Source organism: Spermophilus citellus (genome assembly GCF_964194105.1).
Source record: "Spermophilus citellus genome assembly, chromosome: 14".
Taxonomy (NCBI): domain Eukaryota; kingdom Metazoa; phylum Chordata; class Mammalia; order Rodentia; family Sciuridae; genus Spermophilus; species Spermophilus citellus.
Window position 1 is genome coordinate 94,081,329 of NC_138194.1, and position 17,067 is coordinate 94,098,395.

General features: G+C 45.0%; 2 protein-coding genes across 11 annotated transcripts in view; one reads left to right on the forward strand and one right to left on the reverse strand.

The window, feature by feature from the left end:
* Positions 1–17,067, reverse strand: part of CYRIB (CYFIP related Rac1 interactor B) — a 144,589-nt gene that overhangs the window by 88,837 nt on the left and 38,685 nt on the right. For 2 of the 10 annotated variants that reach the window (XM_081266321.1, XM_081266319.1), the window contains exon 1: positions 558–768. The exons of 5 other annotated variants lie outside the window; for them this stretch is intronic. The gene's annotated coding sequence lies outside the window, so the exon portion shown is untranslated. Of the gene's footprint in view, positions 1–557; positions 769–17,067 lie in introns of those variants that run through there. 3 more of the 10 variants (XM_081266314.1, XM_081266312.1, XM_081266318.1) reach the window with 3 other exon arrangements.
* Positions 536–1,536, forward strand: LOC308633521 (uncharacterized protein; the record flags this gene model as incomplete). The annotated part of the gene is made up of 2 exons (XM_081266372.1): positions 536–793; positions 1,263–1,536. The coding sequence occupies 2 exons, from the start codon at positions 536–538 to the stop codon at positions 1,359–1,361; spliced, it is 357 nt and encodes a 118-aa protein (XP_081122498.1). The 3' UTR covers positions 1,362–1,536.

The following is a 17,067-nucleotide window of genomic DNA, read 5'->3' on the forward strand; positions in this document are numbered from 1 at the left end:
ATTCAGAGACTTGGAAACACACTAACACCACACCCTAGGACTGAGCATCTGGACTTTAAACGCTGGGAATTAAAAGGTCAACACGTGCACAGGTCTGGCCGCCCAGGTGGAAGACCAAGTGTTGGGGGCAGTAAAAACAACTTCCCCGCCAGTGGCCGGAGGGCTGGGCTGGGCTGCGCGGCGGAGTCCCAGGCACCGGGTGTGAAGCCCGGCGCCGGCACTGCGCGGAGCCCGGCAGCGGGGAACCGCGGCGGGGGCGAGGTCGGCGCGCGCGGAGCCGCTGGGAGCCAGAGGTCACGGGCGGCGGCAGGATTCGGGGACAGCGAGCACGCGCGAGGAGGTGCAAGTGCAAGCACCAGGCAGAAGAAAAGAGGCTCCGAATGAATGAGCGCCGGGCAGGCCGGGGCCGGGGGCGGGCGCCCCGGAGGGCCCACCGACCGGGGCACGAGCAGCCCCGCGCGGGCCCCGCCGCACCGTCTCTCCGCCAAACCCGGGTCGCTGGGCAGGAGAGCCAGGGTGTGAGGAAGAGGAGAAGATGGTAAAAACCACTCACTCACCCTCCCTCGAGCCTCCAGGCTCTCAGCCCCGCTCCTCCGCCCTCCTCGAGCGCGGCGGCGGCTCCTCAACGGCGCTAGGGGGAGCCCCGGGCCCGGAGCGGGGAGCGGCGGCGGCCGGACCGGGAGCCCCTCCGCACCTGCCCCTGTGGCGGCGCCGCGACGAACTAGGCGGCGGCGGAGGCGGCGGCAGCAGCGGCGGCTCCGAGCGGGGAGGGCAAGTGACCCGGATGTACAGGGTAACGGCGAGAAGGGGGAGGGGGGAATGCCAGGAAGTGAAGGCGCCGGGGACCTGTCCGGCCGTGCGCATGCGCCAGGCGCCCGCCCCTCAAGGTAAATCCTCAGCCCTTCTTCTCCGCCCCCTAGTCCTCCGCCCCTCCGGAAAGGGGCGTGGCAGGGCCGGAGACAGGTGGTCGCGCGGAGAGCAAGGGGGCGGGCCATCCCTCCGCGCCCCCGCCCTCCTTAAAGGGGCAGCACCTTCGCGCCCAGAGAGCTTCTAGGTGGGTTGGAGTCTCCTTGTACCAGTGGGAGACTGAGGTTCAGAAGTGGCGGCGACCTGCCTCAGGTCAGCGAGCTCGGAAAGGACAAAAACTGGAGCTCGCGACTCGCACACTCAGGCTCGGTGCTGAACCCAGCGGAGCTGCCACATTCCAGCACCCCACGCCTGGAATGGCTGGGCTCTTGGCACGCCTTTCCTTCTCTGGCCAGGTACCTACGAGCAGATGCGCTTGGCAGGCTCCCCAGAGCCAAGAGATGCACCGTTATCGCCAGCGATGGTATCAAGCAGACGCCCTTGGGAGGTGTTAAATGATCAGTCTGAGAAAAGATACCAGACACCACTTGAGATCGTGGCATGCCACGCACAGCACTTTCAGATAAATCCAACTCTTGTCTGGAGTGGACTGCACAGAAATGTCCAGTGGACCAAGAACTTGAATGTAGCAGAGGGCACAGCCATTTCATTACTTGCCTTCTTCCCATCACTCTTGGATGAAACGAAACATAAAACAGAATATCTTATCTAACTAACTCATCCAAATCCTGCTGTAAAAGCCCAGATTTGTTTTCATTAAAATTAAAGTGTAAAGGAGAAGCAAGCTTACCTCTCCCGCGAGTATTTTAAATCTGCTGGCAGATCACTAACATGGAACTAAAGGGTTGTGAACACAAGGTCAAATGCCCAAATGAAAACCCCATGAAAGTATGGACTTTCCTCCCCAGGAAAATGCATGAATGTACACATATATACATAGATTTCTGAAGACTTATGGACCCAGGAAGCCCATCTCTGAAGCCCTAATCATGAGGCCCTCTCTAGTCAAATAGGTATCCTTCTAGGAACTACTGGTCTTACTGTATGTGGCCAATGAATCACTCTTTGGCCCCCAATACTAAAGAGTAGCCTTTACCTTATAGCTAGCGCCTGTCCTCTTGAGTTACATGAAGACCAGACAGTATATAATATGCACCACAGTACATAAAGACAGGTTAAGGAAGCCATGGAGAGGCTAGGTGGCTTTTTCAAAGCACACATTAAGCAAGAATCCCAGACTTCAGAACTTTACCTTAACTATCTCACTTAAGGACTTGGGGATTCCATAGTGTACCTATTATAATTTCCATCCATTTTGACTAAACTGGGAGAGTTGGTATTTGTGCAATATTGATACTGATGAAACTGTCCTCACAATCCAATCCAAGAACATTGGTCTGTTTTTCTGATACGTCTACATCCATTAGTCCCCATATGTGCACACTGTCCTTAATTTGAACCAGAAGAACAGTTCATACATCTGCCTGATCCCTTAGATAAGAGCTCTGAGAAACCACACACCCCTTCTAACCAACCTCCCACTAAAAGCAGAACTCTTCCCTGGTATCCCATACTGGACCTCCAATTTAGCTTGAATATCTCAATTGTGGGGAGCTTGGTACTGTAATTAACAGCCTCCTTTGTGAAGAACCTTTTTAAAACACTGAACAGCAATCTGGTACCCACCAATATTCATCCATCAGTCCTAATTTTATCTCCAGGGAGCAACACAGACATGATACCAGCACAAGGAGCTCATTGATACATGATAACAGTAAAGAGGACAATCCTGTGTGGAGTTTGGAGCACCCCTCTCAGAGGTACCTCTCTCCTCAGGGGCTGGAGCCCCAATTCCTGGCCTGTGAGAAAATACATGAGTAAACTCTGCCATTATCCTTTGAAGGGAAGCTGGCTCAGAAAACAAGACCCTACAAGAAGTGCTGAATTTATTCTTCCATGATCCCTCATCGTCTTTCATCAGTGTAATCACATTTCAGCTGAGGCTGAAGCTTTTAAAGTTTTAGACTGCAAAAACAAGCAGAAGGACACCAAGAAAGGATGTTCACATGAAGGCACTGGCCTCTCAGTGGTGACGCAATTGTCAGGGCTAGCTAGCACTTCTGGAGTCCTCACCCTGTGCCAGGCTCTGTTCTAAGTCCTCGACTTGCATTTCCTCCTCTGTCTTTCATAGTCATCCTATGTAATACTATTTTCATGTCCATTTTATAAATGAGGAATCCAAAGCTCAGTATGTGATAGACCCATGATCTGAACCCAATCTGTTAACTCCATAGTTTGTCAAAAACACATGTTTTTGCCCCTCTACTAAGTCCTAAGCACCATACTGAGGGTCTGAGTGGAAGACAGTGAGACATGTGGTCCTGTTCTTTGAGGGGCTTGGAGTTAAATGAGAGGAAGGGCCGTAAACTCACAATTACAGCACAGCATAACTCATGGTAACTTAGGGCAGAAGAACCAACTCTCCTGGAGACAGCTATGAAGGCTTAATCTTTTAGAGAAAGGGGAAGCGACAAAAAGAAAAGGTACAGAGGCAGAGGGAGCAGAGTCTGACATGCTAGGGGAAAGACTGAGGGGATGAGGCTGTAAAGGACCTCATCTGTTATGCGAAGGCATTTCAGCTTAACTCCTCAAAGCAATAACAAGTAAATAGAAGCCTCTAAGCAAAGGAGAAACAGAATCAGATTTATTGTCTAACAAGATCACGTGGACCGCAGTGTCCAACATGGACTATAGTAAGACAGAATGTTCAGGAGCTGTGAGGCTATAGAAGGGTCCAGATAAGGATGGCCTGAAGATGTAACTCAGTGGTAGTGCTCTTGTCTAGAATATGTGAGGCCCTGGGTTGGATCCTCAGCTCTGCAGAAAGAAAAGAGAGCCTAATCTAGGAAACTGGTAGTGGGGATGAAGAATAGGCCTCAGAATTAAGATACTGATATAGGATCTACAGGAATCTATGACTGGTCAAATCTGGGGTGAGAGGAAACAGAAGCTCAGAGGATGATCCCAAGCTACCTCGCTTAACGGACTAAATGCATGGTGACACCATCCAATCCCAATATCTTTACACAATTTTCAATCCTGTTCTCCTCGAACCTTCATCCATAGGTATGCACACTGCATTAGCCTGCATCTTCAGATATGTGCAACTATTTCCCAATACTTTTGTATATTTCTACACAGTTGCATTTATCATTTTTTAATAGCTGCAGAATATCTCATCGTGTTGAAATGGCTCAGTTTCCTTCAGTTGCAAAAGGTCCACACCCTACGTGCCTGGCTTACTCTAAATTCACTCAGCTCTGGGCATTTTGCAAGAAATGAGCTGAGCCAGGAAAGACAGCCTTTAGGCATAAAAGGGTGTTTGAAAAGTGTGGCCATAAGGGACAATAAGGGTGCAACTCTCCTGGGAGAGGCTTGGGCAACTGTCTTGTGTGTAGAAACTGTAGAGCTCTGAGAAGGAACCTGTCATCTGTGGGGATCCTGAAATCTAACTATGCTTTGAACTGGTTCTCACATCCTAACCCTTCAAACCCTTTCCAGTCCATTGTTCATTTATCCATTTATTCACTCATCCCACAATACGTTCTTGTGAAGCACATGGCAAGAGGGCAAAACCAACGCCACCTCTAAGTTCTGGATTCACCCGGTCAGGATCTGAAAACCGCTCTACAACTCATACAAGTTATCTAACCTTCTAGAGCTGGTTTTCCCCACAATGTATTTTAAGTATTAACCCAGATAAAATTTATAAAATACTGCAGACTGAACGAGGCATAGGCTAAGTTAAATAATTATTTCCAGTCTTTGTTCTCTCATTCTGCTTTCTTGATTCTTGCCACTGGACCTCAACTTTTTGACCAAACCTTCTAGGCAATGACACATGCATTCGGGGTTCAGAGCCCGAATCTGCCAGTGAACCAGGGCCACTCACTTGATCTCTCTAAACATCAATTTCCTATCTGTGCAGTGAGCATAAGAATCTACCCACTTCCTATGAATGCTATAAAGCTCCTATAAATACTGTATTGGAAAATACTTTCTAAACCCCAAAACAGTCATTTTTGACTGTTATTTTCTATAATAAACATCTGTTTCATTTCTCCTCTTAAAAAAAAAGAAAAAAAAGACAATCTCAGCATAAATTCCCAGAATTGAAATTACTAGGTCAAAGAATTTGAACATTTTTATGGCTCTTGATTTGTATTGTCCAATAGCCTTAGAGAGCACTCAACCTAAATATACCATTCAGTATGTGCCAGCACCTACAGAATAGTTTTTGTTACCTCTGCATCCAATCTTCTCCTCGATCTAACATTAGGGGGGTCTATCACCTGCTTCTCCCTTCCTTTTCTAGATGAATGAACAAGAAATCCTTGAATAAAGAGACACCTTACAAACATCTCCATCACAGCCAGGGGCTCAAGGCTAAGACTTCAGTGTAGCATTAAGATTGAGGATCCAGTGAATATTGTATGAATGCAGAAGAGGGGGAAGGAGGGACCTGGGAATCCCTTGGGTAGAGCTAGAAGCTCATTCCTTACTGAAAGATGACATCAGAGCTGCTATTCAAAAAGAGCCCAAGAATAAAGCCAACAAATTAAACCCCACACCTTCCTGTTATTTACCAAAACATTAACCAACCCCCAAGGAGTCATAAAGTTGTTCTTTCCAGAGATAGGCAAGAAGGGGCAAAAACCCACCACCTCACACTGACTGTTCCTCCTCAGAACTTCAAACACACTTCTTTGGACTTTCCTCCCCATCCCCCTTCCCACAGATGTGCTCCCCCCTCCCTTCACCCATTCCTTACCACGAGGCTGGTTTTCTCCTTCACAGCACCTTGTCCTTCCTTCCCCCATTTTTTTTTTTTTTTTAAGCTCGGAAATGTCAGCTCTGTGAATGCAGAGACTGGGCTATCATGCTCCCCACAGTCCCTGCCATGTGCTCAGCTCCTAGGAAGGCACATAAATATGCTTAGTGATAAAAGAAGGGCCTGTGCCCAGGGAGTCAGTAAACGGGGTGTCCCAGCCTCAGGTACATTTTTCACCATGACAGTATGAGTAATACATGTTGACTGCAGCAAAATTTGAAAAGAAATATGAGCAAAAGGGAGAAAATATAAATAGCCATGATCTAGCCACCCACACCATGTGGATACCCTTCCAAACGTCTTTTAGGTATCTATATAAAGATACCATATATTTTTATAAAAATGGCTCCCATGTCTGAATAGTAATCTTCTGTGTCCCATCTCACAGATATCTTGGTCACTTTTCCTTAGGAAAGGTACTTTAGGTACATAATTTTTAAAGGCTACATAATGCCCCATTGGGTACACATGCCCTCAAATCAAGTCTGAGTTAAGCTAAAGAGGAGGTTTCTTCAACCCCAATAAAGGTAAAATGTTTCATTCCAGCACTTCCCCTTGTGGAGCTTCTCCTGTTTCCCTCTGTGTTTGTACTGCTTCAGTGTCGCCTTCCACAGAACTGTACCCCTGCAGCCCGTTCACCACCTGGAGTTATCAGAAGCCCTGTCAATGAGGAAAATAAAATTGTTTGCAGCCGGAAAAGCTGAAGTATGATAAAGCAAGGACAATGCCTCAAAGTTCAAATCTGCTGCTGATACAGGGGACAAGAATGACGAGGTCTTTTTCTTGCCAAGATTTTAATTGGAAAAAGAAAAAGAGACTTCTGCACACGCCTTCACTTCCCTGTCCCAAGCCCAACCCCAAGGCAAGGTTTTTCCCAGGAGGAAGGGGCTGGTCCAAAGGTTACTGATGTTGAAAGCAGTTTGCCTTCAAAGCCCATGGCTCCTTTTACAGACTCACTGGCTGCCAAAAAATCCAAGCGGGCACACTCAGGATATGCTGCCCTTCTCCACAAATAGCTCCTCCAGCCCACTGGGAGGTTCTGCAGCACGAAAGACCGCCCACTTGGCATCTTCAGCTCTGACAATGACATCCCCTCCCCCAGCAAGGGTAACAGGCAGGCCCAGGAGGGGGTTCCCCTGAAGGTGGGGACAAGATGCCATAAATTCAGGGATGGCACAAGAGGAAGAGAAAGAAGAAGAATGTCTGAGTGGGCCATTCATTTCTGAGCTTCACCCTTCGGTGACCCCAAAGCCAAACAGAGGTTAAGCTCTGCTGCTCCACCCACCTTACAGATGACACCATCAGAGTTTGATGAAAGCTTTACCTAAGAGAAAAAGAACCCCTCATCATAGTCAGGGTCATCAATTTATCAATGCCATTCTAAAAATTCTTTTATATACTCAACAGAAATCTGCTTAGGAGGAAAGAATTTGGTTGAAATATAATGACAGATGGAACTATTGCCACCAATATCCCTATCAATTGCTACATTTCAGCTGGCACTGTACAAAATGATCTCCACCCATTTACATTTAAGCCTTACAACATTATGACAGATATATCATTACCCCTTGTTTCCAGACGAGAAAAGTGAGTGGGAAAGAGCACAAGTATCTTGACGAAGGTGGCAAAGGTTCTAGCAGGCAGAGGCAGGAGCTGAGCCCTGGTCCTAGCAGGTGCTGGCTCCGCATCAACCATTCCACCTTCCTTGCTTTCCCTCCCTCTTTCTTCCTTTCTTTCAGTAAATATTAGCTAAACCTCTCAGTGTCCAAGCTCCATTTAAAATGCTACAGTACTCATCCCTAAGACTGACACAGTAGTCACTTAATAATAGTTATTAAATTAACGAAATAATAGGAACATATGAACCTTCCCATGTTCGAAATGTCATTAGGCATTAAAAAAAAAAACAGCAATTACATACAATTACATACAGTTAAAACTAACATGTAAAAACTCAGCAAAGTTTAAATGTTTGGTACACTCTTAAATAAACATATTACTGATTATGATGGGACTTGACATTTGCTATTTTAATATTTCTTATGGTTTATATAGTGTTGTCCCACAAAAGCTCATGGGTAAGACAATGCAAGAACGTTCAGAGGTGAAATGAAATGAAATTATGAGAGTTGTAACCTAATCAGTGGATTAATCCACTGATTTGAATTAACTGGGTGGTAATTATAGGCAGGCAGGGTGTGGCTGGAGGAGGTAGGTCACGGGGGTATGCCTTTGGGGGTTTATATTTTCCCACATTTTTTATTAGTGCATTATAGTTGTTATATGGTGGGATCTTTTGTTACATGTTCATACATGCATACAATAAAAAAATTTAATTTGCCAATGTCACTCCTTGGGGTTCATATTTTAACTCTGGTAAGCAGAACGCTCTCTCTCTTTCTCTCTGCTTTCTGCTACAATGTCCTGAGCTGCTCTCCTCCACTATGCCCTTCCACCATGATGGTCTGCCTTACCTTGGGCACAGAACTACAAAGTGAGCTATCTATGGACTGACATCTCTGAAACCATGAGCCAAAATAAACTTTTCCTCCTCTACATTGTTCTTGTCAGGTCTTCTGGTCACAGTGGCAAAAAAGCTGACTAAAACAATATTCAATCTTGGAAGGCTGTAGATCACAGGGGCTGAGTCAGAAGGCTCACTGTCAGAAGTAAGTTATTTATTTCATGGAAAGCATTTCACATAGTTCCTGGCAAATGAATGTACTCAATAAATATTAGTCTTTTCTATTATTTTTATTAATGAATTTGCTACTTTCACTAAGATGGTGTTTATAAAGTTGTTCATTACAGCATTATTTACAATAGAAACCAGAAACAAATTAAAATTCCCACAGTGGGGAAAGAGCATAGTAGTGTTCTGAAAAACTTTGTTTAATGACTATTTTTAATTTTAAAGACCCTGCTGTACTATCAAGGGGCTATGAGATTCCGAGCAAGTCACTTCTTTTCTCTGTTCTGTTTCCTTGTCTCAGAAATGAAGGGTTTCTGCCCAGTAACTCAGAAGTTCTCTCCAGATTTAAAGTTGTATAGTCCTAAGGTTTTAAATAAATTATAATTATTGACATTAAGGGTAACAAGTAAGTATATAGGGAAAAGGTAGAAAGGTGAAAAAATGTAATTTCTTATAAATTAACATTACCAATCTTCATTAATCCTACTCTGGACTAAAGAAGACTTTTTCCATACATTATCCCCTCTCAACATAGCGTATATTATTCACCATCTCTCTCCAGACCTAGGTTCACGACAGCAGAGATTTAGTCTGATTTGTTCTCTGATGCGTTCCTAACCCCTAAAACAAAGCCCGGTGCATAGCAGGAGCCCAGTTAACATCTATCAATTGAAAAAGTGTGAATATTACATTAAAAAAGCAAAGTACAAAACCGTCTGTATAACAGAGTAGCATCCATATACAATACATATTCATATGGGCAAACGGCAGAAAGGATCAGAGAAGTTAAAACTCAATGATAATAGGGTGAAAGCACAAAAGAAATATATTCTTTTCTAATGTTTTGAGCAATTTGTTGTTCAAAAAAATGGTGATTGGAAAGGGAAGAGTTTAGACAGGAGAAAAGGAAGAGAGGGCAAGAAGCACTGGGTGTGATGAAGCACACCTCCATGCAGCGACTCAGGAGACTGGGGCAGGGAGATCACAAGTTCAAGGCCAGACTCAGCACCTTAGCGAGGTCCTGAGCAACTTAGTGAGACCCTGTCTCAAAATAAAAAGTAAAAATGAGGCTGGGGTTGTGCCTTGGGTTGAATCCCTGATACCAAAAAAACAAACAAACAAACAAACAAAAAATAAACAAGAAGAAGAAAAGCATCAGAAGTAGCCAAAGGAGATGAAGAACATAAAGAAGGACAGAAGGCACTCAAAGAAAGAAGACCGTGGCTGGTGGCTATTACTATATTAATGTCAACAGAATCACAGGGGCAGAAAGAAGACTAGGTAATATCATGTCAATAAGGAAAAGCCAGTTTACCTTGAACTTTGAATTATAAGCTAATGGCTATTAAACTATTCCCAGGTGGATATAAATTTCCCCATTAGCTGCTTCAATCAATAGAAGCTTTGGTGCGTTTGAGAACAAAGGAGCATTCCAGGCTGGTACATGTTACTGTTCTCACCAGTCCAAAGTTTGTGTGTGTGTGTGTGTGTGTGTGTGTGTGTGTGTGTGTGTCCTGGGGATTGAGCCCAGGGCTGCTTTACCACTGAGCTCCATCTCCAGTCCTTTCATTTTTTTATTGTGTGACAGGGTCTCAAGTTGTTGAGGGTCTAAGTTGCTGAGGTTGGCCTAGAACTGTAATCCTCCAGCCTCAGTCTCCAGAGTTACTGGGATTATAGGCATGTGCCATGGGCCCAGAGTCTTCTATTGCTCTAGATGCAAGAAAAATGCATCTTGGCCACATACTAAGGCTAACTGATGTGCCACCAACATCATTACCCAATTAGTCAATCATTCTATCCTTTGTCACATGGGGAAGTAGGATGTTCCTTCCTACTTTGGGAGGAAAGAGGAGACTGGATGGTAATAAGATGTCCGAGGAAAACCTTGTCCTGCATTTCACCACATCACAGGGACACTCAGGCTGTTTGTGGGCTAAATCTTGACCCTTTCTTCTGTCCCCACTCTGCACTTGGTATCACATGCTGCTCTTAACAGCCCCCACCCGCCTGCCTGGACTCTTTAGCAAGTCCAGCAATTGCCACTTTGAGCAAACCAGGTCAGATGCCCTGCTACGAGTATCTCAGAGCTTCTTGTTTACAGCACAGATCACCACGGTCATTAATGGTTATCTGTGCAGTCCCTTGAACACTGAGAGCTCCTCCAGGGCAAAGGCCATGCTGTTTTGTCTCTATTCCCCAGTGCAAGCACTGAGCCTAGCACAGTAACTGACATGAGGCATGCACTCAGTACACAGTTGCAGCCAGTTAAGGAGAAGGCATCTGTCCACTGCTCCTGAGTTAGCCCAGTCCTAGGGTTTTAACCCAACTCTGAATTCCAATATGGCTACAGCCCTGCAACCAGAGAATCAGATAAGCTACAACCCCTCAAAAGTAGTCTATATGATAAAGTTGCTAGTTCTGTGACCTAGTATTTGAGATACAGAGCTTCAGACAGAACAATGGGGATAAGTCCAACATGAGCTGAAAGTGTAAAGAGCTTAGATTCTCACAGTGACTTTTTGAAGTGAGAAAGGAAAGATATTGCATAAGGTTTGAACAAAAAGGCAGTAGATGCCGCAGTATGTACCAAGTTAAGAAGCTGAACTGGTTTGGGTAGCTTCCTCCCTAAAGTCCTGGAGTGACTTCATGGCAAAGCACAGGTTTAAGAAAAGGGTCACCTTCCCCAGGGTCTTGTATTGCTCAACCCATGGACTACAGAGAAGGTCTGTGGTGCCCATTTCAGTATTTATTTAACATTTTTATACAAAAGGCCATTTGTATATCTGAGTGCCTGCGTCAGAATTTCTGAATGAATCACCTAATTTTAGAAATGGAAGGAATTTCAGATTTCACCTTCGATCCAATCTTTTACCCAGACAAAACCAGAGAGTGCTTAACCTTCTTCAAGAGCCCAGAGGAGTTTGCAAGAGCACAATCAATCCCCAGGCCTGGACCCTGAGCCCAAAGGGAAGCTCACAGGAGTTCACGTCTACAACACTGTCAGAAAACTGCTGAACTCATTTCCAAAGGTCAGTCTGGGCCACTGGGGTATCAATGGAGTCCTGTGAAAACTCTACGAATAAGCAATGTGCAACATTCAGAATGGCCAGTGTTATTTTTCAGGGTAAAAGGGGGACAACTCAATTAGGACCCTTATTTAGTCTTCATTACACACAACTCTCTCCCATCACTAAAAAAAATTGTGAGAAGCTATGTGTGCTACAGGAGGGGAAAACAAACAAACGAGTAGACATGCACATTACCCAGGTTCCCCCAGGCACCCCCAGCAGTGATACTGGGGGTGATATCACCTGCAGTGATACTAACTGCTTACAGAGTTCCTGTAAATACAACTTTGCCCAAGCTGTTTGCTCTGCTAGGAACACCTTCCCTAGCACTCCTGGCTTTCTGCCAAGCCCCTACCTACACATGGAGCTACAGGTCAGAGACCTCTATGCTGTTGAATAAGCATTTCAACGTAACTTAGTTTCTCTTTCCACCTCATGGTAACTTGCTGCAGTCCCATTTACCCTCTGCAATCCTCCTGGGGTGCCCACCATACTAGCCATGCTGTGAGGTTCGCATAGCACTGTATCCATTGAGAAAAGTGCTACAAAAACACAGGTAATAATTCATTAATTCATTTAAACGGATTCTTTGAGACACATGCACAGTGGTTTTGATGGCTGAATCCACCAACCCAAGATTAATAGCCTGGTTTACTACATCCACTCTTTTCTCTTTCCAAGCCACAAAGCAAAATAAACTCACCCTCAATTTATAACTTCACAAAATATGCTGACTCCTGAATCTGTTGTGGTTCTTAAATGGATGGTTGCAGCCATCAGGATGGGACAGGTTATGCTATGGTAACAAAGACACCTAAATCTCAGCCTAAGGATTAACATAGTGGTCCCTCTAGGGTCAACATGATAAGCCCAGCAACCTCCTCTTTCTGGTCTTTACCTGACAATCCGAGCCAGCCAACTCCGTGCTGACATATGAAAGGTATGGTCCCTTCCTTTCCTCTCCATCTACCTACAAAGCACAGTAAAGACTAGATCTGAGACTATTTGTAAAACAGTCATGACACTTCATAGCACTACAGTGGCTGCTGCCCCTCTCACTACCATTATCCCACTCCTCTTCAAATAATAATGATACTATTATATCTCTCATGTGACAGTGGTTTCTGAATCGTGAATCAGCTGAAACGCTTAAAGACAACTAATGCTTGTCTCCACCCCATTCCCAGAATTTTGTGAATCAATTCATTAGTGTGTGGTATTGGGAATTTTTAAATATCACTAGGTGATTCTAATCTGCAGACAATTTGGGAACTACTGTCATACAGAATGAAGCAACATATCCCCCCACCCACCCACACACACCCAATGACCTTTCCCAGGTTCCATGAATCTTTTTTTTTTTTTTAAGAGAGAGTGAGAGAGGGGGGAGAGAGAGAGAGAGAGAGAGAGAATTTTTTTAATATTTATTTTTTAGTTCTCGGCGGACACAACATCTTTGTTTGTATGTGGTGCTGAGGATCGAACCCGGGCCGCACGCATGCCAGGCGAGCGCGCTACCGCTTGAGCCACATCCCCAGCCCCGGTTCCATGAATCTTGTTCCCTCTATGGCAGCAGTGGTTACATCAGTTAGGATAAGCAAAATTTTGCTGTTGTAATACAATGAGCAATGAGCCCGGCAACCCTAACTTTCTAGTCTTTAACTGCCATTGAAAAACAGATTTTAGCCCTCAGGCCTTTCTTGTATTATTTGGGGGGAGGGGGTACTAGGGATTGAAACTAGGGATACTGTATCACTGAGCTACACCCTCAGTCCTTTTTATTTGTTGAGACCCAGTCTCACTAAGTTGCAGAGGCTGGCCTCCAACTTGTGATCCTCCTGTCTCAGACTCCCAGATAGCTGGTATTACAGGCCTGTGCCTCCACGCCCAGCTATTTACTTTTTTACTTCATACCTTTCCTAGGTCCAGTTGAAGAAGTTTGCCAGGCCTGGAGTAAATCAGAACCCCAAAATTATACTGATGTGAACAAACAGGGGTGAAATTTGGTTAGAGGAGGGCAACTAGAGACTACTATTGAAGAAGACTACACTTTGCCCAACTCTCTAAGACCCAAAGCATAGTAGACAACTTAATAAAATTTGGATAGGTAAATTACTTTATCATTAGTAATAATCTAAAAAAAATGAAAAACAGAAGAACTCAAAAATCATAGCATCTGAGCTGAAAAGTTTGTCAACTGGTCCCAGCCATCATTTGGATTTCCCCTTCTCTGTTTAATTTCTTCTAGGGAGAAACTGTGTTTTCTGGGAGAGAAGCGAGTGAGGTCAGGGGGCTGTGAACAGAGGAGCACCCTTTCACCTGACAGAGGAAGTGCAGGTCACATGTGCTGGATGCAGGCGCAGTGGCAGCACATTCTGCCACCAGCACACAACTTTCAGCAAATCATCTATCTGCCCTGTGGGATTTTACGTCTCTGCAGAGTCTGGAGAAAACCAGAAAACCCAGCTTGTTTGTCCTCATTTTAGCGTTTTAATTTAAGAATCAGACTAGCTTTATGTAAACTCTTTGCAAGGGGAAAAAAAAAAAGGTAATCTGTTTTTTGAAGGCACAAGCTAACTTGGGCCCAAGGGAAAGAAGCGTTATATATAATTACATAATAGTTACTCTACTGCCTTAAAAGCTAATGGCAGCCTCAGGCAGAAAAGTCAAAAGGAGAGAGAAGCCATTTTTATAAAAGTATCTGATGCAACCATCTCTTGTGAGCATTGTTTGTTGACAATGGTTCTGCTTTTCTTAGAAGCTCATTCAATTACCCGTTGCCTACCTAAACCTGAGAGAGGAGTTTTCCTCCCATCCATAGTTGGTTAAAGAAAAAGAGCAGGCAGGATTTCCCTAGTAAAATCTTAAAATGAAAAGCAGGAACTATTCCCAAGGTCCTGCTTATCATGGAAGTCATTAGACAAATCTTTTCAGGATCTCTATTAACAATCTATTTTCCCAACAACCGTCCCAGAGACACCTCTCTCCAGCTTCCTAGGAGGGGGGCTGCCAGCAGCAGCCTAACCTCTCTAAACTTGTTTCCTCCCGTCACATGGAAACAGCCACCTACTTGACAGGGATGCTCTAAGAACTAAGTGTGCAAATACATGAAAGTGCCTAGCCTTCCAGGAATGTAACGTTCATGTACTAAGAAGGTGAGTGTCCTATGAAAAGAGAAAACGCCTTACCTTGTTTGCTGGTCCCAGCACGTCCAACCACCACCGAGAGGTTGTCCCAGCCTCTGTCAACATCTACTCCCTTCCCCACATCAACCAGTCTCCTAGTCTGGAGGTAGATCCTGAATGAGCGCTACCCCATCGTTCACCATCATTGGTTGAGGGATAGACACATGCCCTGAGATGGTCCAATCAGAGCGAAGCTCAGAAATATTGTTCCGTGTCTCTGGGGAGAGATGGTAGCCCCTTCCTGTAAGGCTGCCATAAAGCCATAAAAGAAGGGCATCTGATAACAAAACCAAAAGGCAAAAGAGGCTGTCACCTGGCACCCAGAAAGCACCCAGTGAAAAGTCCTGAGTAAACCAATGAAGGTGAGTGAGTGGACATACAACCAGTGATAAAATCAAGATTCTCAGAATAGAACTCGAGGGAAACCCTAATATCGAGTAGCCTCCTGGCTGTGCAGCAGTTAAATCACAGACTAGAAAGGGAGAGGGCTCTGAGCCTCAGGCACACGGGACTGAATTCTAACCCCATCAGTGCCTAGGTCTTGGACCTCAGGCGAATTCCTAAATTCTCTGAGCCACAGTTTGTTTTTTTTCTCTGACAAACACAATTATCAAAATGAAGTAAGAGGGTTGGGGATATAGCTCAGTTGGTACACAAGGCCAAGCGTTCAATCCCCAGCACCACACACACAATTAAATAAGAATGTTTGAAAATGCAACTCTAGAGAAGAAAGATTGGAAGTCTACATATCAAAATATTCATAGCAATTAGCCCTAGGTGGTAAAATTTTCATTTTTCTCTTTCTTGGGCATTTTTGGATTTTCTACACTCAACATGAATTGATTGTCTAATAAAAATAAAAGTGAGGTGATAACATTAAAGTCTCTAACCAGCGCCTCAAGTAGGAAAATGGCAAACGTTCCCTCTCTATGAATGCCCTTCAGACATCTGGAATTAGCTACCACATATCCGTCTCCTGCTTCTTGCTAAATATTTCCACCAATTTAATGACTTGATTTCAGGGCTCCCTTCTCTCTCTCCTCTCTGTAAAGGCTCCATCTGTTAAAACCCCACTCTGGAGTATTGTGTAACCAGCTCACAGAATCAGCAGCAAGCTCCCGGTTGCTCATTCATCTGTTAATTCATTCATCGAGTAAACACTGATTAAAAACCTACTCTATTGGACCTCCTTTCTTTTGCCTACCCACCATTCACAAATGGTTCCTGGACTGATTTGGGTTACACCCGGCTCCCCTTTCTCAGTCCTTGTGCCCCAGGACGTGTAGACCCCAGCCTAGCTTCTTCAAGGGGTAGACAATTGATCCAAGAAGGCCAGTCAGAGAATTGCATCCATCTCACCACAGGGATTGATTCAGGGATGTGCATGTTACCCAAAAAAGACCAATCAAAAATAGCGACACTCGAATCTGAGACTTTGGTTGAACTAGTGAGAAAGTGGAACTGCTAGAATTGCTAACAGCCATCTTATACCACAATCCAAAAATGAAATCTAGGCAGCACTGAGAGCTGGTGAAAAACTGTGTAAAGCTTAGTAATAACTGTTTAAGCCTTGGGTTTTCCATGCCTTAAATTCCATCTCTAGATTTTTTCAATTAAATAAACCAACAAAATTCCTCTTCTACAGAAACCAGTTCGGGTTGGGGTTCTGTTTGGAGATGGAAAGAATCCTGACTCATGAAACCTGAAGGGCTGTGACATGCTCCACACTGGCTACCCACAGATGAGGCCAGATAAGCCCCACCAGCCTCCCAGGCCCTGGCTGTCTGATACAGAGACAGCCACACACCACTGGCAGCATGGGAGGCCAGTGGAGTAATCACTCTAATTAAAATCCACAGAGTGCAGCGGGAGCACAGGAAGGGGCATGAGGAAGGCCTCCCAGGGCACACTCTCCACCACTGCTCAGACGCCAAAGACAGAATCTGGGGGAGTCAGATACCACGGCAGATTCACATTCACCTTCCAGTAAACTAAAACCACGGCATCCCCTGCGGCAGAAGGGCAATGAAACTTCAGCACAAAATGACTGTCTGGAGACCAGCAAAGTGCTAAGGTCAAACGACCCTCACTTTGGAGAACTTCATGGGATTGTTACGGACGACACGACACCAGTAACAGACCCCTCAGCTCCTGTGAGGCTGATTCTCGTCTTTCCCATTTTCCTGCCCACTTGGACTATGGTGATCAAACTAGAGCAGCATCATAAAAACAGCCCTTCCAGATGAATGACCCACTTCCTGAGTTTATGTCCAAATGACAACAGGACAGAGGGCAGGAGGAGACCTGTGTTCTAGAAAACACCTGGTGGTGGCTGGGCATGTGGCCTACCGTGGACAACAA